Genomic DNA, 27679 nt, shown 5'->3' with positions numbered 1-27679 from the left:
TTTATAAACCTGAAGATGACCTGGGAAGGTCGAAACGTTGTTCCCTGCTTATCAATAAAAGTGTTAACACTCATACCAGCCGTTTGGAAATATATTTAACTTGAGTGTATTTTGTTCAAATCGGTTCTTAAAAGTTTTAGCCGTAAGCCATGTGACGTAAATTATTTTTTTTTTTTTTTAACTTCGCACAAAGCTACTCGAGGGCTATCTCTGCTAGTCGTCCCTAATTTAGCAGTGAAAGACTAGAGGGAAGGCAGCTAGTCATCACCACCCACCGTCAACTCTTGGGCTGCTCTTTTACCAAGGAATAGTGGGATTGACCTTCACATTATAACGCTCACACGGCTGAAAGGGCTAGCATGTTTGGTGCGACGGGGATGCGAACCTGCGACCCTCAGATTACGAGTCGCACGCCTTAACACGCTTGTTTATGCCGGGCCACCATGTGACGTAAAAGCGTCTGCTAGCAAAACCACTATGAACATTTGATTTAAAAATAATTTTTCAACAACATAAGACTTACGGTTTTTAATATTAAAGGTAAATATTTAAAAAATAGTTTTATATTCGTTAAACACTGAAGAGCTAAACTTAGTTTAAGCTTGAGAATTGTTTTATGTCTCGCGTTATTGTTGTTGGTGTAGTACAATAAAAGTGATGATTTTAATAAAATACATTTGCTGACTGAGTGACACCAAACTGTTCTTCATTTTGATTACTCCTCAGTGACACAGTGGTATGTCTGCAGACTCACACCGCTAGAAGCCTGGTTTCGATATTAGTGGTGGGCAAAACACAGGTAGCCCGTTATGTAACTTTGTGCTCAATTCCACACACAAGCCATATGTATTATTACACATCATGCATAAACCTGCTTTTTAAGTATGTTTACTTAATCTATTCGTGATTTGAAATACATTCCAAAATATGGTATATATATTTAGATAATGAATCACTAGTAATTTGAATAGTATTTTTGTTTCTATCTTTGGCAGTTATTAAACTATATTTATCAATTCCATTGTTAATTAAGATGCATTTTATGATAACTAACTTTGCTGTACTGACTTAAAACTAATGATATATTTTGACTTAGTGATATATCATAAATTGTTTTTGTTTTTTTTTAATTTCGCACAAAGCTACTCGAGGGCTATCTGTGCTAGCCGTGTAAGACTAGAGGGAAGGCAGCTTGTCATCACTACCCACCGACAATTCTTGGGCTACTCTTTTACCAACAAATAGTGGGATTGACCGTAACTCATAACGCTCCTACGGCTGAAAGAGCGAGCATGTTTGGCGCGACGGGGATGCGAACCCACAACCCGTAGATTACGAATCTCACGCCTTAAAACGCTTGGGCATGCCGGGCCGAATACCCTGTATGCGAAATCAAAATAACTTGATATGTTTTTAACATCTTAACAAATATAACAACTTTTATTATTTTATAATACTATATTATACATATAATTAATTTGTTATTAATCACTGTTTTAACTATTTACAACCATTAATTGGTAAAAAGTTGTAAATTACATCAACTTATCTAAACATCCAGTGATAACTCAATGACGCTTGAAGTAGTTCAAGAGAGCTGGTATTGCCCGAAAGTATATTCCTAAGCTAATTATGAAATGGTTATAGTTAATCAAGTCTTGTCAACTAATTAATTTCATTTCGAAAGCCTGATATAATATATGCAAGAAAACAATCCAAATGAATGGTGATTAAAATGTTCAGTTCTAAAATAAAGTTATGAAAGAATATTTTCATTGCATACGTTTATAAGTATAACAAACTATTTACTTAAATTAACTAAATTTTCTCAATTTTGTGGATAACAATATCATAATTCAAGCAAGTTATAAAGGCTAGAGAATTATATAACACAAATCCTTGATTTAAAATTTAACTAGAGCGTCCTCTGACGTTAACCATTCTTTCACCAACCAGACCCCAAAGTAAGAATTTGATTCAAACTTTTGTGCCGTTGAAACGTGGTTTATTAAAGTGTGTCAGTATTTGGTAGCTTTTAATAGAATCGGAAATTTAAGACAGTTGTACCACAAAATACTGACAAAGTGCAATAAATATGGGTAAGTATGTTTATCTAAGTTTCTAATAATAATTTTCGTTATAGAATTAATAATATGAGTCTTGCTTCAATTTCGAGAAGGGTTAATAATGTTAGGCCTTAAAACCGTGAAATATGCATTCTTGTTTGGCAGCCCTTGTTCTCCAAAATCTGTTTTGCTTTACCTTAATAATTTTACTTCAATTTTAACTTTTTACAGGATGTTTGGCGCAGATAGCCTAGTTGCTTTGTGCCATAAAACGTCAAACCAAACAACACTGTGATGTGTATTTACCGTAAATACCCACGTGAACATTGTGCAAAGTGGAAAGCAACTTCTCTATATGAATGGATTGTTAACAGTGACGAAGCAGTCTTTCAGCATTTCAGATAGGAATTTCAAAAAAGGCAGAAGAGGAATATAGGAAGAGAAAAGATGTTATTACTTGTTAAAACTGAATTTAGTGCAATAAAAAAGTGTGCTTATATTCATTGATAGATTGTTTAGGCAGAGTATTCATGATGAAATTTGTAGAATGGATGGCAACAGCCTGTTGTGGAGACACAAGTGTAGAAGACGACACTTCGAAGATGAAAGGTGGAAGACTTTTGAAACATTGTCCTCTACACTTATGTGCTTATAATAATTTTTTCTTTTATTTTTATGGATTTTACTTTCTTTATACAGGGTGTTTGGAAAGTTACTGTGCAGTTTTGTAATCATATTTTATTATATTTCAGATTTTGATCCCAATATGGTTTTAACAACTGTAGAACATGGATGGCTTGTCAGACACATATTCTGAGAAAGTGGTAGATACACAGATGTGGTGCGACAGTGATTTGCAGAAAAATTCCCTGATACATCTGCTCCACATTGCAATGCATATCGTAACTTTGTTGATAAGTTTCGGGAAATAGGATCAGTGGATGATGCCAAATGCTGTGGAAGGACAGCAAAGCTATCGGAGGAAAAACTGTTGGATATTTCTGACAGTGTGATGCAGAGTCCATCAAAATCATTATGAAGGTTAGCTCAGCAGCATGATATTGGTCTTGGAACTGCTCATAAGACCATCAGAAAGAAATTAAAGCTCTTCCCATACAAATAATGGTGGTACAAGAACTGGAAGCAACTGATAATGAAAAAGAATACGCTATTGCAGATGGTTTAACTGATTTATCGAAGAGAATACAGCTAATGTGTTGGATGTGACCTTTTTCACTGACAAAGCCTGGTTCCATCTCTCGGGTTACATGAAATAACAAAATTCAAGATTGTGGTCATCCGATAATCCTAACAGTTTGCACAAAACATTCCTACGTAAGTTCAAGGTTGGTGTGTGGGTTGCGATTTCCAGATGTTGAACTGTTGGCCCTATTGTCTTTATGAACACAATAATCAGCGAGCGCTATTGTTCGGAGATTCTTCACACCTTCATTGGTCAGATGACAAGTGATGAAATCAATTACTCATGGTTTCAACAGGATGGTGCTACTGCCCACACATCTCACAGATCTATGTGGTTATTAAAGGAATGTTTTGGAGACAGGATTATTTCCAAAGACTTGTGGGCCCCCACACTCACCAGATCTTAATCCACCAGACTTTTATCTATGGGGAGCAGCAACATCTGCAGTGTATCGAGATCTTCCACGCACGCTGGATGACTTGAAAGCAGCGATAACAGCATTCATTCAGTCTATTTTAAGCCAGCAACTGATAGCAGTGTTTGGAAACAAAATAAGAAGGATCCAGGCCTGTATTGATACCAACGGGGTTCACTTTCAACATTGTTTATAATTGTCATTCGTACTTACCTCCTGTATTCTATATTGAAACATGTCTGTCAATAAATATACAAGTGCACAGTGACTTTCCAAACACCCTGTATCATGATATAATATTTCATAGTTAAATGATAGTTAAGAGATGTATGTGTAATCTCATATATGCTACTTTAAGCAATATTGATAGGAATAAAGCTTTTAATAGATGATGTGTAATTGATGTAGTATTAACAGAAGAATAGTAAATGATCGATGTGTAAATGGAAGGATGAAAATGAAGAGTTTTGGCAATGAAAATTTTATCAGTAATAAAAACAAATTAAGTAGGGAGGAGTGAGGCATTGCTAGATATTAAGATGCCTCGTACAATTATTTTAATAAACAAGAAATAACGAAGCATAAGAACACATGTTTATGAATCAAGGATGTTTATGGAATGACAGCTCAGGGAAATGCTTCTTGCAATGTGATCAATCAATATCTAGTTTGTGAAGAACTGACTCTGTCAAGGACAACAGAAAAGTTATTTAAGTCAGATTTAGAGAAAGCTGTTGTAAATTTCCACTGTGTGCTGTGCTATCAAGGTTAAAAGGGGATGTGAAACTTTGATGATGGACTGATGCTACAGTATGGATTATTTTCAAGTGATTAACTAACTAACAAACTTAGAAGTTTGTAAAGAGGAAAGAAACCTTAACCATTTGATGATGCATCAATGAAAACTGTTAGTAATAATGGGTTTAGAATTTCATAAACAGGCAACCAGCTGTCATTTTGCACTATGAATAGGCCAACAAATCACCCCTCCACCAGTATAAAAGGACCTGAAATTGACATATCTCGGATCTCATCTTGGTTAGAAGGAGGTAAAGAAGTCGAGAAGCAATCGATTAACAAGTATAGAAGATGTCTCTTGCTATTAGTGAAAACCAGATTATTTCACACCCACGCTCTTTGGCTTGGTATGTATTAATTATTTAAACATTAAGTTTTATAGTTTAGTTGCCTTTGTGTTACTTCTCAGCAGTTTACAAGATGAGAGAGTGTCAAAAGAGGCATAGAACAATTTTTCTGGTATTTCTTGAGGTTACTTATTAACTTTAATTAATTTGCTTGAAAGTACATAACACAAACCTGTATCATTATGTTTCATATTTTATCAGAATGTCAAGAGAGTACTTCTGATGTATTTATATACACATGAAAGTAAATTTTGGTATTTAAAAACATTAATTTAAACAACTCGGATGAGTGGTGAACCGTTTATATAACTTGTTTTAATACAAGTAATAATCACAGTTGTGAGATGTCAATATTACCATTATTAACATCAAATTTCAAGAAGCAGATTTGATTGTCTCTTTTGTAAAAGGTTTAGTGTTTCTGTTAAAACAATGTGATTATTTTAGTGCAAATTAGATTTTAATTCTTGAAGATTATTCATACATTTATTGTGAACAACGATAATGGATTGTAACAGGTAGGTATCACAAAGAATTGCACGAAACCCAAATAGAATGTTTGGTTACTTGCACCTTAAACAGTAAAGATTCATTTCAAAGAACACTTTAAAAGGAAATGAAAATCTACTCAAAATGACCTGTTTGTAATTGTTATTGTTATACTTTTGCCAGCCTACAAAATAAATGGTGTGATAAATTACATTCAAACCTTTTTTAGAATACTAAATAAGGTACTTCAAAGGTTGTGGGGGTATTTAAAAGTATATTTGTTTCTTCTATATCCTACATCAACTATAAAAACATCATAATTCTAGTGTGACTAATGTAATCATTACCATGAGGTTATCTTTCTTGCAAATATGTTTTTTTTTCCATTAAAAAGCTTATGTACAGGTATTACCAGTTAATCGCAGCTGTTTATTAGTTGACTTTAGAATGTAGATACTTAAACTTACTATCACAGGTCAAATGCCATGTCACATCATGTTTTTTGATGTGCATTCACATTTTTCTAAATATTATTTATGAATGTCAATAAATTTGTTATTAGACTGTAGATTATAATTTAAATTTTAGTATTAGTTCATATAAATTTAAATTGAATATTAAAAAGGAAATCCTAAATATCCATTTTTCTGTGTCATGTGAGATGTTGAATGCAGTATTGGTTCATATTTTGCTTTCAATGTCCAAATATGAAGTCTATAGTTTCTTGTGAATTTGGAACTAGGCTTACACATATTTATAAGCTAGAAGCTAAAATGAAAAATGAAAAGCTGTCTCTTCTATTTGCTTAGATATTACTTCTAATGAGCAAGACACATTAGTCATGCCCACCTCTGTCCATTTTCAAAATTCTTAAGAACATGTACTTCTGTCTGTGATGTGAAGAACCAGTCAGAAACTCAGAATGTCATTGACATAGTATTCGGAAACCTTTCAAAATGTTTATGCAGCAAACTCGTGGTTTATCAGGCAAATTTCAAACAATAGAAGAAGAGTGAAGTATTTTTAGATTCCTTTAGTTAAAATTGTCATTTTTATAATGTCAGTATTATATGGTACTTGATATATATGCGTAATTAAAATAAGTTTTATTTTGAAATTAATAGGAAGATATAAAGTGTATTATAAAATCTGGGAGAGATCCTGGTGTTGCTACAGTACATTGTGGGGTCAAGAACACAGTTGACTTGGTATGTATTAATTATTTAAACATTAAATTTTATATATTTGCCTTTGTGTTACTCCTCAGCAGTTTACAAGATGAGAGAGTGTCAAAAGAGGCATAGAACAATTTTTCTGGTATTTCTTGAGGTTACTTATTAACCTTCATTAATTTGCTTGAAAGTACATAACCCAACTCTGTTTGCATCATTTTTTATATTTTATAATAATGGCTAGTAATTTTGATGTATTTATATGAACATGAAAGTAACTTTTGGTATTTGAAAGCATTTATTTAACAACTCTGATATATCTGTACTGACTGGTATGCAAGTAATAATCACAGTTGTGGGCTGTTAGTATTACCATTTTTAACACTTAATATCAAACATTAGGAATAACTATTTTTTCTGTGAAAATACAAGTGTTTTTCCAGAATAAATCAGAATTTCTGAAAATTTTTTATGCATTTATCATGAAGGATGATAGTTTCTATTAGGGACTTCAAGGAATTGCACAAAATCCTAAGAGAACTTCAGGCAAAAAAGAACTCTGAACAGTAAAGATTGAGTTAAAAAAATTTTAAACCTTTACTATTTACTACTAAGGCTGTACATGTAAAAAAAATCCACAAAAGAAGCTTCCATTTAACAAGGAAAATGGTGTTTTTTTCTTTTGAGTGTTGGTACCTTTATGTATATTTATATGCGTTTAATGTTTATTATGTTAAGTAAAAATGGAAGTACAGTTTCCTATCCTTGTCACAAACAAGTTTTTTTTCACACATCCAATGGACAGGTATTTCAGTCAGTAATTTATAATGTCAAAGATTTAATTCTGACAAACTGATTGGGCAGAGCACAACTTTTGTAGCTTTTTGCATAAAACAAATTAGTAACGGTAATATTTTAATTACTTGGATAGTTGAATAATTGGAATCAATATGATGATTGTTGTTGTTAGTCATGGCATTAATAGGTTAAACGAAACAAATATTAATGAAATCTTTATTGATTGGTTGGTAATTTAGAATGATCTGATGATATTATGTGTCTATACGTATATTTATTTTTCACTTGCACATCTTGAACGTATGAACCTAGTAAATGAATATCAAATATTTTTTAAGGATAAATGTATATTTTTATTTTTTCTGCTTTAATACTAACTGTTGCTGATGAAAGATATTTTTAAAATAGTGTAACAAAATGAATAGAATATTTTTTCTTTAACATTGAATTGATCAATTTAGTAGATTAAAAATTCAATTTTATAGATTTATTGTCTAGTTTGTACCATGCACATAGTTTATTCATACCTGAAAAACATGTCACATTGGGAATACAATAACAGGTCATCATACAATGGTATGGCATGAAATTGTGGACTTCAAATAGTGCAGGTAAATGAATTTTTTTTTTCGTGTAAGTTTATGGTCAAACGATTTCTTTGTACTATTCAAATGTGCAATTTAAAGTATAAATAGTACACAACTGACTAAAATGTAATATGAAAAAACACTATAATTTAATTAGCTTAATAACTAAGCTAAATACTTACTGCTCCATACGTTATTAGACTTGTAATGCTGGTCAGCCGTGAGTGGTGTTGGAAGGGGAATTGGCACGTTCCTTTGAAAGTAGAAGCCAAGCATCTCTTTGTTAATGGTTTTGTTGATGGCGTTAACAAAATTGTTGATGTCAGCAGTATACTGGGTGACCAACTGATGCTTGTATATAGGAAGTTTGTAGGGAGTAAAACTTTGATGCCACATTGCATGATTAAAGTTTCAGGTTATTGTTATGTGTTCAGTAGAAGAGGACGTGCACCTGATACACATCTTAATATGTTTGAGTTAATAAACAAGAGTGATATGGAGAAAGGTGTTAGATACCTGTAAAAGACCGGTTGTGAATATTGTAGATACTCGTACTTTTGCGATTTTCCACCATGTCTCACTGTTTTGTACTCATTTTAATCTTAAGGTTTTCCATTGAAACTCTTGTAACAAACTACAGGACAACATTCCTTGCAAGTATCAGTTCAGTACTTTAAAAAGAATGTTTACAAGTTGAGTGATTTTCCCTATACACAAGAATAAGTGGAGAGTATTTTGTCATCAGCGTGATCTGCACAACATTTTTTCAAGTTGTTTAACAGATAACTTATTCAGATTTCTCTGTAGTTTTATTGTTTTATTATGTGATGGTTACCCACCTTTACTTTCAGTTTCATTTAAAAGATTCTGTAGTTATTAATTTTATTATTACTTGAAGGAAATACAGGAATCATAATGCTGTTATTGTTATTTTTAAGTAACCCTTTTAAGTATGGATCTTGGTATTTACAGTTAGATTTAAAATTGAAACAATATTAAAAAGGTATGTCACCTTCAGCATGTAGTTTATCATTTTTATACTTACATTTTTTGTTAATTTCATAATATCAATAAATTATTTTAAAACTTGTTAGTCTTCACTTTTGTTATATAACTTGTGTAGTTTTTACATTCTATTATATAAATAATGACAAGGTTAAATAGAGAACTTGAAACTTCTGACTTTTTCATTGGTTGGAATATTAGTATATTTTCCCAACCCATGAGAGTAGCCTCACTCATCAATCCGTAAGTTTCAAGGCAGTTCTCAAAACGATGTTCTTATTTGGTGCACATGTTTAAAATCAGTACAACTAAGTTTGTTTTACAACCATCCTTTCGAACTTGACTGCAATAGAAATTGATTTGAGAGGAAATGATTTGTATGTTAGAGAATTTGATGTTTGTAGTATTAATATTTTTTAACCTTTTTTATAGATTATTTAGAAAGCTAGTTAAGTCAGCTGTTTTTGGACATTCTGTTCTAGTGTGATAAATGTATTTTTTGTGTTCCACAATTGTTGTGTGAAAGTGATGTGAATATTTGTTTTTGACGAGAAACTTGGAGAAAATAAACTAGATGTGTTTTACCGAAATTGCTCAAGTCCATAATTTCATGTTCATATCAATGTGTGAGAATGCTAATGTGTACAGTGTGATTAGGTGCTTTATAGGGTATCAGCCATATAATATAAATAGATGTGAAAGGTAAACAGATGAAAGTATGAATATTAATAATGAAAGCTGTAATAACATAAACATGAACAAAGAAGATAAAGGTAGCACATATATGATTGTCATTTTTTTTCAAAATTTAATTTCACTCTACACTGATGATTTGGTAACAGTAAATCTTAGAACAGAGAAAACAAAATACTCCATTCAAACATTTGATACTAGGGTAACTGGATATGAGAAACATTTTCAAAGTGCGGCATTTAAATTTTACCCAGAGTTCTGATCAACTGTTTAAAGGCTTAGGAAATTAATACAGATATTTAATATAAAACATTAAGAATTTTGTATATGAAAGACTTGAAATGTTTGTTAACAGTTTGCCAAATTATCTGAAGGAAATGTGAAATTTTAGTTCAAAGTTCAATCTTTTCCATGTTGAAATGACACATAGGATCACATTCTGAATTCTTGTTTAAATGTCACAAGTGTGTGAGAATGGTTACTCCTTCCTCCTGAATAGGATATCACTTCATCACAGGATAACCATCAGTTGACAGCACGTTGGATTTGTTCTCCACACGGAACCAGAGTGTGATGCAAGTCAACCTCCAACTTGCAACTGTCCAGCTTTATGGTTTTTCAAGATTGATGAGATTAACAAACCTATTGCCATACGGTTAAACTACTCAGTAACTGAAACTTTGTGCTACCAAAAAAAATCAAAGTTTCCATTATTCTATCAAGTGTGTTGATCACTGGATTCTATATTTTGAAATACCACACTGTAAAAGACCTTTCATTAGTTCATTAATCTGTAATTTTATGGGAATCTGAAATGTTTTGAGATTGCCTTAGTTAACATTTATAAACTGTTAGTATTAAATGGTATTTGATGTGTGTATACAAAGTTCAAAGAGTTATTTTCAAATTATTAGGATGGTACAGAGGCTACCAAATATGAGAGGATCCCTACTAAATTTGGACAACATGACGGACTGAGTACATAGTGGGGTCAAGAATACAGTTGACTTGGTATGTATTAATTATTTAAACATTAAATTTTATATTTTAGTTGCCTTTGTGTTACTTCTCAGCAGTTTACAAGATGAGAGAGTGTCAAAAGAGGCATAGAACAATTTTTCTGGTATTTCTTGAGGTTACTTATTAACTTTAATTAATTTGCTTGAAAGTACATAACACAAATCTGTATCATTATGTTTGATATTTTATCAGAATGTCAAGAGAGTACTTCTGATGTATTTATATGCACATGAAAGTAAATTTTGGTATTTAAAAACATTAATTTAAACAACTCGGATGAGTGGTGAACCGTTTATATAACTTGTTTTAATACAAGTAATAATCACAGTTGTGAGATGTCAATATTACCATTATTAACATCAAATTTCAAGAAGCAGTTTTGATTGTGTCTTTTGTAAAAGGTTTAGTGTTTCTGTTAAAACAATGTGATTATTTTAGTGCAAATTAGGTTTTAATTTTTGAAGATTATTCATACATTTATTGTGAACAACGATAATGGATTGTAATAGGTAGGTATCACAAAGAATTGCACGAAACCCAAATAGAATGTTTGGCTACTTGCACCTTGAACAGTAAAGATTCATTTCAAAGAACACTTTAAAAGGAAATGAAAATCTACTCAAAATGACCTGTTTGTAATTGTTGTTATACTTTTGCCAGCCTACAAAATAAATGGTGTGATAAATTACATTCAAACCTTTTTTAGAATACTAAATAAGGTACTTCAAAGGTTGTGGGGGTATTTAAAAGTCTATTTGTTTCTTCTATATCCTACATCAACTATAAAAACATCATAATTCTAGTGTGACTAATGTAATCATTACCATGAGGTTATCTTTCTTGCAAATATGTTTTTTTTTCCCATTAAAAAGCTTATGTACAGGTATTACCAGTTAATCGCAGCTGTTTATTAGTTGACTTTAGAATGTAGATACTTAAACTTACTATCACAGGTCAAATGCCATGTCACATCATGTTTTTTGATGTGCATTCACATTTTTCTAAATATTATTTATGAATGTCAATAAATTTGTTATTAGACTGTAGATTATAATTTAAATTTTAGTATTAGTTCATATAAATTTAAATTGAATATTAAAAAGGAAATCCTAAATATCCATTTTTCTGTGTCATGTGAGATGTTGAATGCAGTATTGGTTCATATTTTGCTTTCAATGTCCAAATATGAAGTCTATAGTTTCTTGTGAATTTGGAACTAGGCTTACACATATTTATAAGCTAGAAGCTAAAATGAAAAATGAAAAGCTGTCTCTTCTATTTGCTTAGATATTAATTCTAATGAGCAAGACACATTAGTCATGCCCACCTCTGTCCATTTTCAAAATTCTTAAGAACATGTACTTCTGTCTGATGTGAAGAACCAGTCAGAAACTCAGAATGTCATTGACATAGTATTCGAAACCTTTCAAAATGTTTATGCAGCAAACTCGTGGTTTATCAGGCAAATTTCAAACAATAGAAGAAGAGTGAAGTATTTTTAGATTCCTTTAGTTAAAATTGTCATTTTTATAATGTCAGTATTATATGGTACTTGATATATATGCGTAATTAAAATAAGTTTTATTTTGAAATTAATAGGAAGATATAAAGTGTATTATAAAATCTGGGAGAGATCCTGGTGTTGCTACAGTACATTGTGGGGTCAAGAACACAGTTGACTTGGTATGTATTAATTATTTAAACATTAAATTTTATATATTTGCCTTTGTGTTACTCCTCAGCAGTTTACAAGATGAGAGAGTGTCAAAAGAGGCATAGAACAATTTTTATGGTATTTCTTGAGGTTACTTATTAACCTTCATTAATTTGCTTGAAAGTACATAACCGAACTCTGTTTGCATCATTTTTTATATTTTATAATAATGGCTAGTAATTTTGATGTATTTATATGAACATGAAAGTAACTTTCGGTATTTGAAAGCATTTATTTAACAACTCTGATATATCTGTACTGACTGGTATGCAAGTAATAATCACAGTTGTGGGCTGTTAGTATTACCATTTTAACACTTAATATCAAACATTAGAATAACTATTTTTTCTGTGAAAATACAAGTGTTTTTCCAGAATAAATCAGAATTTCTGAAAATTTTTTATGCATTTATCATGAAGGATGATAGTTTCTATTAGGGACTTCAAGGAATTGCACAAAATCCTAAGAGAACTTCAGGCAAAAAAGAACTCTGAACAGTAAAGATTGAGTTAAAAAAAAACTTTTAAACCTTTACTATTTACTACTAAGGCTGTACATGTAAAAAAAATCCACAAAAAGAAGCTTCCATTTAACAAGGAAAATGGTGTTTTTTTCTTTTGAGTGTTGGTACCTTTATGTATATTTATATGCGTTTAATGTTTATTATGTTAAGTAAAAATGGAAGTACAGTTTCCTATCCTTGTCACAAACAAGTTTTTTTTCACACATCCAATGGACAGGTATTTCAGTTAGTAATTTATAATGTCAAAGATTTAATTCTGACAAACTGATTGGGCAGAGCACAACTTTTGTAGCTTTTTGCATAAAACAAATTAGGAACGGTAATATTTTAATTACTTGGATAGTTGAATAATTGGAATCAATATGATGATTGTTGTTGTTAGTCATGGCATTAATAGGTTAAACGAAACAAATATTAATGAAATCTTTATTGATTGGTTGGTAATTTAGAATGATCTGATGATATTATGTGTCTATACGAATATTTATTTTTCACTTGCACATCTTGAACGTATGAACCTAGTAAATGAATATCAAATATTTTTAAGGATAAATGTATATTTTTATTTTTTCTGCTCTGATACTAACTGTTGCTGATGAAAGATATTTTTAAAATAGTGTAACAAAATGAATAGAATATTTTTTCTTTAACATTGAATTGATCAATTTAGTAGATTAAAAATTCAATTTTATAGATTTATTGTCTAGTTTGTACCATGCACATAGTTTATTCATACCTGAAAAACATGTCACATTGGGAATACAATAACAGGTCATCATACAATGGTATGGCATGAAATTGTGGACTTAAAATAGTGCAGGTAAATGAACTGTTTTTTTCGTGTAAGTTTATGGTCAAACGATTTCTTTGTACTATTCAAATGTGCAATTTAAAGTATAAATAGTACACAACTGACTAAAATGTAATATGAAAAACACTATAATTTAATTAGCTTAATAACTAAGCTAAATAATTACTGCTCCATACGTTATTAGACTTGTAATGCTGGTCAGCCATGAGTGGTGTTGGAAGGGGAATTGGCACGTTCCTTTGAAAGTAGAAGCCAAGCATCTCTTTGTTAATGGTTTTGTTGATGGTGTTAACAAAATTGTTGATGTCAGCAGTATACTGGGTGACCAACTGATGCTTGTATATAGGAAGTTTGTAGGGAGTAAAACTTTGATGCCACATTGCATGGTTAAAGTTTCAGGTTATTGTTATGTGTTCAGTAGAAGAGGACGTGCACCTGATACACATCTTAATATGTTTGAGTTAATAAACAAGAGTGATATGGAGAAAGGTGTTAGATACCTGTAAAAGACCGGTTGTGAATATTGTAGATACTCGTACTTTTGCGATTTTCCACCATGTCTCACTGTTTTGTACTCATTTAAATCTTAAGGTTTTCCATTGAAACTCTTGTAACAAACTACAGGACAACATTCCTTGCAAGTACCAGTTCAGTACTTTAAAAAGAATGTTTACAAGTTGAGTGATTTTCCCTATACACAAGAATAAGTGGAGAGTATTTTGTCATCAGCATGATCTGCACAACATTTTTTCAAGTTGTTTAACAGATAACTTATTCAGATTTCTCTGTACTTTTATTGTTTTATTATTTGATGGTTACCCACCTTTCCTTTCAGTTTCGTTTAAAAGGTTTTGTAGTTATTAATTTTATTATTACTTGAAGGAAATACAGGAATCATAATGCTGTTATTGTTATTTTATGTTATTTTTAAGTAACCCTTTTAAGTATGGATCTTGGTATTTACAGTTAGATTTAAAATTGAAACAATATTAAAAAGGTATGTCACCTTCAGCATGTAGTTTATCATTTTTATACTTGCATATTTTATGTTAATTTCATAATATCAATAAATTATTTTAAAACTTGTTAGTTTTCACTTTTGTTATATAACTTGTGTCGTTTTTACATTCTATTATGTAAAACAAAACAAGCTATAAATAATGACAAGGTTAAATAGAGAATTTGAAACTTCTGACTTTTTCATTGGTTGTAATATTAGTATATTTTCCCAACCCATGAGAGTAGCCTCACTCATCAATCCGTAAGTTTCAAGGCAGTTCTCAAAACGATGTTCTTATTTGGTGCACATGTTTAAAATCAGTACAACTAAGTTTGTTTTACAACCATCCTTTCGAACTTGACTGCAATAGAAATTGATTTGAGAGGAAATGATTTGTATGTTAGAGAATTTGATGTTTGTAGTATTAATATTTTTTAACCTCTTTATAGATTATTTAGAAAGCTAGTTAAGTCAGCTGTTTTTGGACATTCTGTTCTAGTGTGATAAATGTATTTTTTGTGTTCCACAATTGTTGTGTGAAAGTGATGTGAATATTTGTTTTTGACGAGAAACTTGGAGAAAATAAACTAGATGTGTTTTACCGAAATTGCTTAAGTCCATAATTTCATGTTCATATCAATGTGTGAGAATGCTAATGTGTACAGTGTGATTAGGTGCTTTATAGGGTATCAGCCATATAATATAAATAAATGTGAAAGGTAAACAGATGAAAGTATGAATATTAATAATGGAAGCTGTAATAACATAAACATGAACAAAGAAGATAAAGGTAGCACATATATGTTTGTCATTTTTTTCAAAATTTGATTTCACTCTACACTGATGATTTGGTAACAGTAAGTCTTAGAACAGAGAAAACAAAATACTCCATTCAAACATTTGATACTAGGGTAACTGGATATGAGAAACATTTTCAAAGTGTGGCATTTAAATTTTACCCAGAGTTCTGATCAACTGTTTAAAGGCTTAGGAAATTAATACAGATATTTAATATAAAACATTAAGAATTTTGTATATGAAAGACTTGAAATGTTTGTTAACAGTTTGCCAAATTATCTGAAGGAAATGTGAAATTTTAGTTCAAAGTTCAATCTTTTCCATGTTGAAATGACACATAGGATCACATTCTGAATTCTTGTTTAAATGTCACAAGTGTGTGAGAATGGTTACTCCTTCCTCCTGAATAGGATATCACTTCATCACAGGATAACCATCAGTTGACAGCACGTTGGATTTGTTCTCCACACGGAACCAGAGTGTGATGCAAGTCAACCTCCAACTTGCAACTGTCCAGCTTTATGGTTTTTCAAGATTGATGAGATTAACAAACCTATTGCCATACGGTTAAACTACTCAGTAACTGAAACTTTGTGCTACCAAAAAAAAATCAAAGTTTCTATTATTCTATCAAGTGTGTTGATCACTGGATTCAATATTTTGAAATATCACACTGTAAAAGACCTTTCATTAGTTCATTAATCTGCAGTTTTATGGGAATCTGAAAGGTTTTGAGATTGCTTTAGTTAACATTTATAAACTGTTAGTATTAAATGGTATTTGATGTGTGTATACAAAGTTCAAAGAGTTATTTTCAAATTATTAGGATGGTACAGAGGCTACCAAATATGAGGGGATCCCTACTAAATTTGGACAACATGACGGACTGAGTACATAGTGGGGTCAAGAATACAGTTGACTTGGTACGTATTAATTATTTAAACATTAAGTTTTATATTTTAGTTGCCTTTGTGTTACTTCTCAGCAGTTTACAAGATGAGAGAGTGTCAAAAGAGGCATAGAACAATTTTTCTGGTATTTCTTGAGGTTACTTATTAACTTTAATTAATTTGCTTGAAAGTACATAACACAAATCTGTATCATTATGTTTGATATTTTATCAGAATGTCAAGAGAGTACTTTTGATGTATTTATATGCACATGAAAGTAAATTTTGGTATTTAAAAACATTAATTTAAACAACTCGGATGAGTGGTGAACCGTTTATATAACTTGTTTTAATACAAGTAATAATCACAGTTGTGAGATGTCAATATTACCATTATTAACATCAAATTTCAAGAAGCAGTTTTGATTGTGTCTTTTGTAAAGGTTTAGTGTTTCTGTTAAAACAATGTGATTATTTTAGTGCAAATTAGGTTTTAATTTTGAAGATTATTCATACATTTATTGTGAACAACGATAATGGATTGTAATAGGTAGGTATCACAAAGAATTGCACGAAACCCAAATAGAATGTTTGGCTACTTGCACCTCAAACAGTAAAGATTCATTTCAAAGAACACTTTAAAAGGAAATGAAAATCTACTCAAAATGACATGTTTGTAATTGTTCTTGTTATACTTTTGCCAGCCTACAAAATAAATGGTGTGATAAATTACATTCAAACCTTTTTTAGAATACTAAATAAGGTACTTCAAAGGTTTTGAGGGTATTTAAAAGTCTATTTGTTTCTTCTATATCCTACATCAACTATAAAAACATCATAATTCTAGTGTGACTAATGTAATCATTACCATGAGGTTATCTTTCTTACAAATATGTTTTCCATTAAAAAGCTTATGTACAGGTATTACCAGTTAATCGCAGCTGTTTATTAGTTGACTTTAGAATGTAGATACTTAAACTTACTATCACAGGTCAAATGCCATGTCACATCATGTTTTTTGATGTGCATTCACATTTTTTTAAATATTATTTATGAATGTCAATAAATTTGTTATTAGACTGTAGATTATAATTTAAATTTTAGTATTAGTTCATATAAATTTAAATTGAATATTAAAAAGGAAATCCTAAATATCCATTTTTCTGTGTCATGTGAGATGTTGAATGCAGTATTGGTTCATATTTTGCTTTCAATGTCCAAATATGAAGTCTATAGTTTCTTGTGAATTTGGAACTAGGCTTACACATATTTATAAGCTAGAAGCTAAAATGTAAAATGAAAAGCTGTTTCTTCTATTTGCTTAGATATTAATTCTAATGAGCAAGACACATTAGTCATGCCCACCTCTGTCCATTTTCAAAATTCTTAAGAACATGTACTTCTGTCTGTGATGTGAAGAACCAGTCAGAAACTCAGAATGTCATTGACATAGTATTCGAAACCTTTCAAAATGTTTATGCAGCAAACTCGTGGTTTATCAGGCAAATTTCAAACAATAGAAGAAGAGTGAAGTATTTTTAGATTCCTTTAGTTAAAATTGTCATTTTTTATAATGTCAGTATTATATGGTACTTGATATATATGCACAATTAAAATAAGTTTTATTTTGAAATTAATAGGAAGATATAGAGTGTATTATAAAATCTGGGAGAGATCCTGGTGTTGCTACAGTACATTGTGGGGTCAAGAACACAGTTGACTTGGTATGTATTAATTATTTAAACATTAAATTTTATATATTTGCCTTTGTGTTACTTCTCAGCAGTTTACAAGATGAGAGAGTGTCAAAAGAGGCATAGAACAATTTTTCTGGTATTTCTTGAGGTTACTTATTAACCTTCATTAATTTGCTCGAAAGTACATAACACAAATCTGTTTGCATCATTTTTTATATTTTATCATAATGACTCATAATTTTGATGTATTTATATGAACATGAAAGTAACTTTTGGTATTTGAAAGCATTTATTTAACAACTCTGATATATCTGGTGTACTGACTGGTATGCAAGTAATAATCACAGTTGTGGGCTGTTAGTATTACCATTGTTAACATTTCATTTCAAAGAGTCAGAAGCTTAAAACAGTTTGTAATTATCTGTTTTGTAAAACGTTTCGTTTTTCTGTGAAAGCGTGGGTGTTTTTCCAGCACAAATTAGTATTTAATTTTTGAAAGTTATTCGTGTAGTTCATATACATCGGTGCTGGAGGATTTTAAACTAAAGTGGGAACTTGTCTTCGTCCAAGAAAGCCAATTACTGGTTGGACTTGTACACAAGGCTATATATATAAAAAAAAATGTAGTAACCTATAGAAGAAATTTAACTTGTTATAGTAAGTTGGTATGCTTTGTGACATAGAAATTCTGTATTACTTAGATGCAGTAGTTATGTGCTTTGAATAAATAATGCATAAATTAAAAAAAACAAACTAGAATTTTTAGTTTCTATTTGACATAAAATCACTTAGTGTGTACCACTCAATATCTCCAATATTGAAGAATGAAATACTTGAGATTTGTTTCAGGGAATTATTTTGGGTTGACAAAATAGGTGATTTTGTTTTGTTACATTGGTAGTTTCTGAAAACAATTATATAATGTTGTTCTGCATCACTTATTTGTTTAATTAAATAGAATTGATCAAGTATATATGAAACTTATTTTTTCTTTGCAGGTTTTGTTACAAGAACAAACCATTGCAGCAAGTTATACCAATGCATGAGCTAACCAAGGCTTATTCCTTATACTTATTTTAAGCTTCCAATATTTCTTGTAGAGTTCATTTCTCTTCATCATTCCACTAATTAGTAATAATGTTTATTTATGTGTTTATTAAACATTTGTAGTTGCATCCAATTATTGAAATAATTGAAATGTAACAGAAATATAGTACAAGAAATTTATTATTTAATGCCATAACTCATTTAGCAGTAGCATTTTGTGTAAAAGTATATAATTATTATATTAAAAATGTATTCATATAATTAAGAATTTGATGTCACATCATTTTAAAGAAATTAATTAAAAGATATTTTGGAAAGAACATTGAATGAAATAATCATGGTGAAACCTTTCTTCAGCTGTTATGTTTCAATCAACATTTTGGTTTGATCATGTTCTAAAATAAAGATTTCATGTGAAATCTTTACTAGTAGCATGCTTCTTTAGAAATTTTCATTTCCTTCAATGCTTCATGGTCTAAGCAAGGAATGAGCATGCAGTTAAATAGATGTATATTCATAAATAGTTGCAAATATATGATAAATTTTAAAATTACAAAAAGAAATCAAGTTGTTTAGGGGTACTGGTAAGTTTTGAATTAACATTTTGGTTCAATTACTAAAATGGAACGAATGTTTACAAAATGGTGTCGTCAATAGGTGACTTTCAAATTTTATTTAACCAGAAGAGAAAGTGACTAGAGTAAGTGAAAAGTACATGGAATTATATGATTTGGCTTGTCAAGACGGAATAAAGGACGTTGGAATTCTCATGTTCCAACAACCACCCACTGTCCTGGAACAGTATCTAAATCATCCTCTTTTTCAGTGTTGCAAGAGTTTTTATCTTGTATGGCAACATCCATCAGCTCAGCTAAGGATTTCCTAACCTAAAATAATGGAGTAAACATTTACAAGTTGTGCTCAGTATTATGTTATTGCTCTTTGTGGTTCATTATACATATTGTGAGATACTAACTGCTTTACCATTATCTTAAAATTGAAAAATTAAATGTAAATGCACTATTTATTGTCTCATAAATGTAGAAAATATATCGGTTATAAGTCACTGAAAATTCTAATTTGAGAAAAATTTACAAATTAATAGATCAATTTGGTTGCACGTAGTTTGTATAATTTTACTTCCTCGTTCAATGAGATGTTACAAAAGAATTTTTATTACATCAAAAATTTGAGACAGAACAGGAACTGTATCTCAGAAGGGCTGGTATGGGTATTAACACTTATTGATAAGCAGAGAACAACGTTTTGACCTTCCTAGGTCATCTTCAGGTTAACATTTCTGCTCATCAATAAAAGTGTTAATACCCATACCAGCCGTTATGATTTACATTTTTATTTCAAGTGGATCAGGAACAGAAACTTTTTAATACTACACAGTAATGTTTGCATTCTTGAGATAATTATTTTGCTTAAATATTTTAGTGGTGAATTTACATGAAAAGATTGTGTGAGAAATAATATTGAATATAAAAGAAAGATCTTGGGCCATTTAACATCACACCAAAATAGGTTGATTTTTGTTAGAATTTTTTATCAATTAAAGTTGGCTGGATAAGGCTAAACTATAAAACTGAACCTTAATGTAAATGTACACAGAAATATTTTAATTGTCAAATAAAGTGGGAAAACATTACCAGTACTAGTTGATTGATTCGATTCTGTAGATTGTCTGTCAACTGAATCACTTCTTCAGTTACTATCTTTGATTGGCCGAACTTTTTCTGTTTTTGCTTCAGTCTAAAAAAAAAAAAAAATTTATCAGCTCATTTATCTAAGAACTGGCGGTCAAGACGTGTTATTGCAAAAATATGTATTTTCTTTTCAAACGAGGGAAAGGCGTTTATGATTTGTATTTAGATGAAAATATTTCCCACTTGAACGTCAACTTTAGCTTATTAAAAAGTCAAAAATGTTAGAATCAAAAGTAGATAAGTATTAAGCAAGAAGAATTGTAAAGGATATTAGACATTCAATACATTTCTAAAAAAAATAATTACATAGAAAAAGGTTGCAACTGCTCGACGTTCGTTATCCGACGATGAACCACCGATATCCTGTACATGAGAAATGTTGCAGACAAGAAAAGCAGCACCAGACTAGAATGAAATGTGACAGGAAGGATTAATCAACGTATCTATGAGTGTTGTGAATAGAGATTATAATAACGAAGAATTGGTTTAATATAGAGTAAGCCTTTTCTTTCATAGTATTAAATTCTTATAATGATTGAACCATTAGAAAATTAATACATTTCATAGTTCTTATTGACATACCACTGCTGATGCTTGAATACGATAATGAAACTTAAGCTAAAATCCTTTATAACTTACAAGCAGTTTTAGATAAGATATCAATCGAACTTGGAAATCTTTATAAGTCGGTAGTGCCTTGAATTCTCAGTGTAAAAGAAAGTGTATTAATTACGTATTTACACTGACGTCCTTACTCGTAATTTTTACCGAAAAATCCTAATTTTACTTGGCTGACTCAATTACAAACATAAAACCACTAACAATAAAAGTTTCAACTTACAGTACAGAGGAGACAGCCAGTAGTATGTTTGTCCGAGGAATTCTGAAGCACAAAAAATAAACATTTTTGTATATTAATTTCTAAATAGGTCAAAAACCGTTACATAGTGCAGGAATAATGCTCTTCCTAGTTGCTGTATGATTAAATGTACGGAAAAAGTTTTATTTTGCTGTGACACTAGGTGCAGCAAAAAGAATGTATAATTGTGAAATACAACGAATAAGAAATGATAAATGGTACCAGTTGTAAAGACAACACTTTCTTACTGTGTAATGTTAAATGGTACCAATTGTAAAGACAACACTTTCTTACTGTGTAATGTTAAATGGTACCAATTGTAAAGACAACACTTTCTTACTGTGTAATGTTAAATGGTACCAGTTGTAAAGACAACACTTTCTTACTGTTTATTTACATATATTTTCTTGGTAACGATGTCTCAACAGTTAATCTATCTAGATTAATTACGACCAACATTTTAAACTGAAGATAAGTTACAGTAATATGAAACCTGCACCTTAGTGTTAGTTTATATAACATTTAATATTCGTGAAACGTTTACCAGTTACGGAAGCCTCTTTTATCAAAATCAACTTTGTAGAAATAAAGTAATAATCATAAAACTAATTTGTATCAACTAGTAATTATATAACAAGAATTTTATGAAATAACCCAAAACTATGACAAAACATTCTAAATCAGCTGTTATGTTCCACTCGAACTAAAGTTTTATTCCTACCCCTTCAGGCCAAGTGGTTAAGGTATCCAACTCGTAATCTGAGGGTCACGGGTTCGAATCCCCATCACATCAAATATACTCGCCCTTTCAGCTGTGGGAACGTTATAATGTGACGGTCAATTTCACTATTCGTTAGTAAAAGAGTAGCCCAAGAATTGGCGGTGGGTGGTGATGACTAGCTGCCTTCCCTCTAGTCTTACACTGCTAAATTAGGGACGGCTAGCGCAAATAGCCCTCGAGTAGCTTTGCGCGAAATTAAAAAAAAAACAACCTTCAAGCCGTCTCTAATCTATACAAGTCAATAAAGTAGTATATTCATTATAATAGTACGTTAGATGTAAATATGCCTACAGTTATTAAGCGTAAATCTCGAGTCACTTTAAACGCTTACGAATTATTTATTTACAAATTATCTGATAATATAAATCCGAGTTCCCATTGGGTAAAGCATTTCTTTTTATTAATTTAACTTGATATAAATATTAGATAGAGATTAAAGCTTTATATATCCAACCCGAGCACAAGCTAAAAGATTAAGTTGCCATGTAACTAAGGATTTTGAAGTACTATACAAACAAATGTAAACACGGACATTGATATTACATATAGTTGAAGGATAATCCTAAACATGCAGCGCTGTTTATAATGTATGTTAAACGAATAAAATTAAGAGGCGAAACCATAAAGTTCACAATACCCATGTAAATGAGATTTAAGGATTTTAACTTCTGGTGAATACGGAGATCGAAAATTTTTTAAAGATCTTGCATGACCCAAGGTTCAGTTTCAAATGGCATCTGAATGCTCTAGCGATTGACGAAAAGTTAGTTTCTAAATATAACAATAGTTACAAAGCAATTCAGTTTTGTGCTATAATGTACGATTTCCTGTTCTACCCGATGACACTATGTAACAGAAAAAGGCCATTATTCCCTTCAAACTTTGCTTATGTGACCTGGATAATAAAATTTAGAAATTAACCCATTTTCTGTGTAAAAACGGGAAAATTCGCACATTTTCATTCACATAAGGTCTGAGTAAAACAACATATGAATCAATATTTACATGTATTTATACTAAAGTTATACAAAAATGTTTAGAAATGAGTAGTTTTTCGAGATTTGCAACTGTAATGTAAATCACTTTCACGTATCAGCCCCCAAATATAGTCTTCCACCATGTTTTCTTTATACGCTCCTTGGTAGCGGCGTTAAAATCCAGAAAATCTTGGTGGAAGCGCTTGCCTTGCACCTAAGTATGCTCCCATGTTCTTTAATTTATCAAGGTAAGCGTCAAGGATATGGACTTTCAGGGGCATCCTGCAGCCCATTTTGCTGTAGTTCTTCACCAGAGCCTCACCAGTTCCACATAATTTTCGGTCTTGTAATTGCTCAAGAAGCCCCGAACGACTGCGACAAAGCTGCCCCTAGGTTTTTTTCCTTCCTACTGAACTTCTTGGGGAATTCTGTGCACTCCAGGATCTTCTTTATTTGTGGTCCAACAAAGACACCAACTTTGACCTTTGCCTCAGACTTGAAGGCCGCAGACCCCTTATCAACAGCTGTGATAAATTGTTTCATAAGAGCCAATTGTATGTGCTATGGTGGGAAAAAACACCTTCTGGAGGTCCACTGGTGGCTCACACTTGACATTGTGCTTCCCCACAGAGAACTCGGTCCGTTGTGGCCAGTGCTTCCTGTTATAGTGTGCTGCGGTGTCCCAAAGACAAAGATAACAGGGAAACTTGGTAAAGCCTCCTTGGAGATCCATCATGAATGTCAGAACTTTGAAGACTCCGATAACCTCCCAGCCACTCATCATTACTTCAAGGCTTCTAGCAAGGTCTTGACGCTGTTGTATTCCTCTTTGAGGTGCACCGAATTTTAAAAGGTCTAAAATTTGTATAATATAAAATCTTACTATTCAAGCAAGCAAAAATCGTCCGTCTTACCTTCTACAGTTTTTTTGCAGTGCTCGTAGGTAAAACGAGGTGCCCAGGGTTTGTCTTGATCCCCAACAAGCATGTCGAAATGTTCTTTGTAGGCTTCACACATTTTAGTAGATGCTGTCACAGAGTACTTTCTCGCTCTTGTCTTGATAAATTGACCACATACATAGCAGAATGCATCTGGAGAATGCTTGCAGCTTCTTGGTGCCATCACTGATAAAATCAGATAGGTCTATGTGTTCACTTAGGCGGCTATAACTAAACTGAAGTGGGGAGCCCTTGTATATATATTACTATGGAAAGGACTAGAAAATTATTGTAAGTAACAACATTCTACCTGGAATGTTCTGGAAAATGGTAAATTTGAAATTTCATTACCCAGGTCACAAAAGCAAAGTCTGAAGAGAAAAATAAGTCTTTTCCATTTACTTTAAGCATAAGCAATTGGGAAATAACACTTTCTGCCCAGGAACAAGCAAATGTAATAATTTTGTTGCACAGTGCATGATCAGTTTGTGCGGGCTCGTAAACTTGTGTATTCTCTTGAACTTTACTGGTACCTGTCATGCCCAGCTAATCAGTGCACTCGACTCGCAGTCTGAGTGTCTCAGGTTCGAATCCCCGTCGCACCAAACATGCTCGCTCTTTCAGCCGTGGGAGCGTTATAATATGACAGTCAATCCCACTATTCGTTGGTAAAAAGTTAGCCCAAGAGTTGGCGATGGGTGGTAATGACTAGCTGCCTTCCCTCTAGTCTTACACTGCTAAATTAGAGACGGCTAGCGTAGATAGCCCTCGTGCAGCTATTTCATATTTTTGTTATTTTACTCATCCTAATGTGACAATTTCTGCGCACAGTCTCGACTTTTTAGGTTAACGTGAATGTAACTAGACTGACTGTTTTGTTTCACTTGTTTCATACTTACTTGTAAATGCTGAAGAAGATTCCTTCTATCTTGCCAAAGTAATCTGTAAATTAAAGAAAATACAGTAAAGTAATAAATTTAGTATATATGCTGTAAAAGTTATACAAACTTATCTGTATGAACTTCTTTATTAAAGGTTAACGTTATAATCTTTTGTGTAGTGCTTGAAATGGAAGATGAGAAGAAGCATGATGGTTTGCAAAATTATTTAATTTAAAAAAGAAAAGAGAACCCAATTAATTTCTGTATGATGTTAAATTAGACCAACAATTCTGAGTCTGAAATAGCCACTCTGAATTTCTTGTGGTTTGTTTATCTCTAGTAAAAGCAGGGGGATAGTTTCGAGCCCTCCTGAAAGGAAGTGGCATGGGATAACTCCCCACTTTAAGCACTGGTAACACTTACATAACCATCATGGAGCCTCCTGTACTCACCGGCACTTTTGAGAACTTACTTATCTGATTTCGATACCTGCAAACTGTGTAGTTTGGTGCTTACCAACAAACAAAAAACACCTTCTAAGCAACTTTTAAATTGTACTTCGATAACTATGAAAGTGGTTTTATATACTTTAATTTTTTTTCAATCGACTGACGTGCAATCAGAATTTTTGCAGCAAACATTCGTAAATTAAGGTGGAGTTATTAGCTCAAATAAGCTTGTTCATTTTAAAGAAAAAAAGCCCTTGAACAGCACCGTAGTTATGTTTAATCAACCTTAATACAAATAAGAAAGGCTTCTAAATAACTACCAAGAAACCCTTGCTCCATTAGCAGTTCGTAGTCTAAATAAGAGTAAACACACATATAATACTGAAATAATATTATACTGAAACTGGACTGCTTGCATGTTACTGCAGCGGTTTTTATTAGTGAAAGTTACACAATGGACTCCATACACTCTGTACACTACAGGTAATCGAATCCTGGATTTTAGCATTTTAAGCCTGCTAATTTATTGCTGACTAGCAAAAGGAAATTTCCGACAGGAATGAAATAGCACTTTACGTGTATATCGATTATTAGTATAGCTGTAATATATGATAGCACTTTCGTAACAGGTAATGTTCCTTGAAACTTGGCCGGAGTTTTTATATTTTCTTTTGCTATTTTGTAATTATTTTACATGTTTACAGTGCTTTTTGTGTTAAAATATTATTCTGCTCCTTACATACTTTATTCTTCCTTAAACCTAAATGTTATCACTCATTAATTCTGATATTATAACAACTTTAATACTATGTAATTCTTTAAAGTAAATTAAGACAAACATTATTAAAGAACTTAATATATATTATATACTTAAACTTGATACTAAAACTTAACTAAATAAAACAATAACAAAATATCATACAAAACAAACTACAAATATTGTTCAGATATATAAAAAATACACAATACAAGACCTTAGTAGCCTAGGGTATCAAAATAATTAATTAATAAAGTTTAAATAAGTATTCTAATAATTAGATGTGAGTTAATCTCATTCATTATAATATACAGCAAGTTGGTATGATGTAGCAAATTTAGATATTCAAATTAACAGATCACGTGACAATCACAGCTGCTATAAAGTCAGGGTAGAACGGCATATATGAAAATTACATTTTAATATTGGCGTTTTATTAGTAGTATGATGTCACCGAAAACTGATTGATTTTGAAAAGGGTATGTAACAGCCCTTTCCAATCAAAAATATCCATACATTCGAATCATAAAGGTATGTCCTGTTCGGAGACTTCGACTTGGAGACGTGGAAAAGAAAGAAGTATAGATCAACTTTGTATATAGAACCCATCTAAAACAGACTTGCAACAAGTCCTACCTTAGCCAAGCCATGATAAGAAAAGTTTGTCGTTTGTCAACAGGCGAAAATTCATGAGCATGTAGGTCAGTGGCAAGTATTCTTCATGTGCACCAGATAGCAGAATCTATGTCTGGAAAGCATACTTCAAGCAGCCAGAGAATAAAATGAATATTATGCTCTTCCATCCGAAGACAAATGAGTTTATAAAGCGCCTCTAAATTTCTGTGTGATCAAACAGTTAAAATGGGCATCGAGAAACGGTCGCCTTCGTACATTAGATGGCTTGTGAAAAGCATTCATTAAGGAAAGGTGTGCTTTGAATATGACAGCCTTATAATAAACCTTTTGCAATGGAAAAAACGCTGCAGGGCTAATGTCAAAATGCATGGTCGTGAGACAGAGTATGGCCTGACATTTTAATATAACGTACTCAACCCGTGTAGTTTACAAGTTCATTCAAACATTGTATTAGAATAATATTTGTTTCAATGTTTTGTTTCTCGTTTACCCATTTCTCTGTTATGTAATATGTTCAGTTTACTCTGTGATGTCTAATGTCTAATGTGGATTGATGGACCGTACAAGGTTTTCAAACCCTCGATTTTGAAAGTGTTGTCAACTTTGCGGATTATCC

The 27679-nt window shown here is 31.6% G+C and overlaps 1 protein-coding gene and 1 long non-coding RNA gene across 17 annotated transcripts in view; one reads left to right on the top strand and one right to left on the bottom strand.

Annotated features, from left to right (window-relative positions):
- The first annotated feature begins 1943 nt into the window (after nt 1–1943).
- On the top strand, nt 1944–19334 carry LOC143222528 (uncharacterized). 6 transcript variants are annotated; one of them, XR_013012296.1, is made up of 9 exons: nt 1944–2099; nt 2819–4830; nt 6444–6527; nt 7852–7900; nt 10489–10585; nt 12194–12277; nt 16267–16363; nt 17970–18053; nt 19025–19334. It is a non-coding gene; the product is annotated as an uncharacterized LOC143222528 (long non-coding RNA). The 6 variants fall into 6 exon arrangements; XR_013012297.1 differs by having other exon boundaries at nt 7788–7900; XR_013012294.1 differs by lacking the exon at nt 7852–7900 and adding an exon at nt 2298–2675 and having other exon boundaries at nt 1956–2099.
- Nucleotides 19335–19731: 397 nt separating this feature from the next.
- LOC143222526 (uncharacterized) overlaps nt 19732–27679 on the bottom strand; it is a 91115-nt gene continuing 83167 nt past the window's right edge. For 10 of the 11 annotated variants that reach the window (XM_076449134.1, XM_076449137.1, XM_076449143.1 and 7 more), the window contains 5 exons: nt 25240–25282; nt 21627–21668; nt 21092–21190; nt 20729–20831; nt 19732–19960 (listed from right to left, as the gene is read on the bottom strand). In XM_076449134.1, the coding sequence (XP_076305249.1) occupies nt 19841–19960; nt 20729–20831; nt 21092–21190; nt 21627–21668; nt 25240–25282 (407 nt within the window). In that variant the 3' untranslated portion in view covers nt 19732–19840. The remainder of the gene's footprint in view (nt 19961–20728; nt 20832–21091; nt 21191–21626; nt 21669–25239; nt 25283–27679) is intronic. The other variant, XM_076449139.1, reaches the window with a different exon arrangement.

This window comes from Tachypleus tridentatus, chromosome 8 (genome assembly GCF_004210375.1).
Source record: "Tachypleus tridentatus isolate NWPU-2018 chromosome 8, ASM421037v1, whole genome shotgun sequence".
Lineage (NCBI taxonomy): Eukaryota > Metazoa > Arthropoda > Merostomata > Xiphosura > Limulidae > Tachypleus > Tachypleus tridentatus.
Note: the sequence above shows the minus strand (reverse complement) of the source record. Positions and strands in the feature narration are given on the sequence as shown.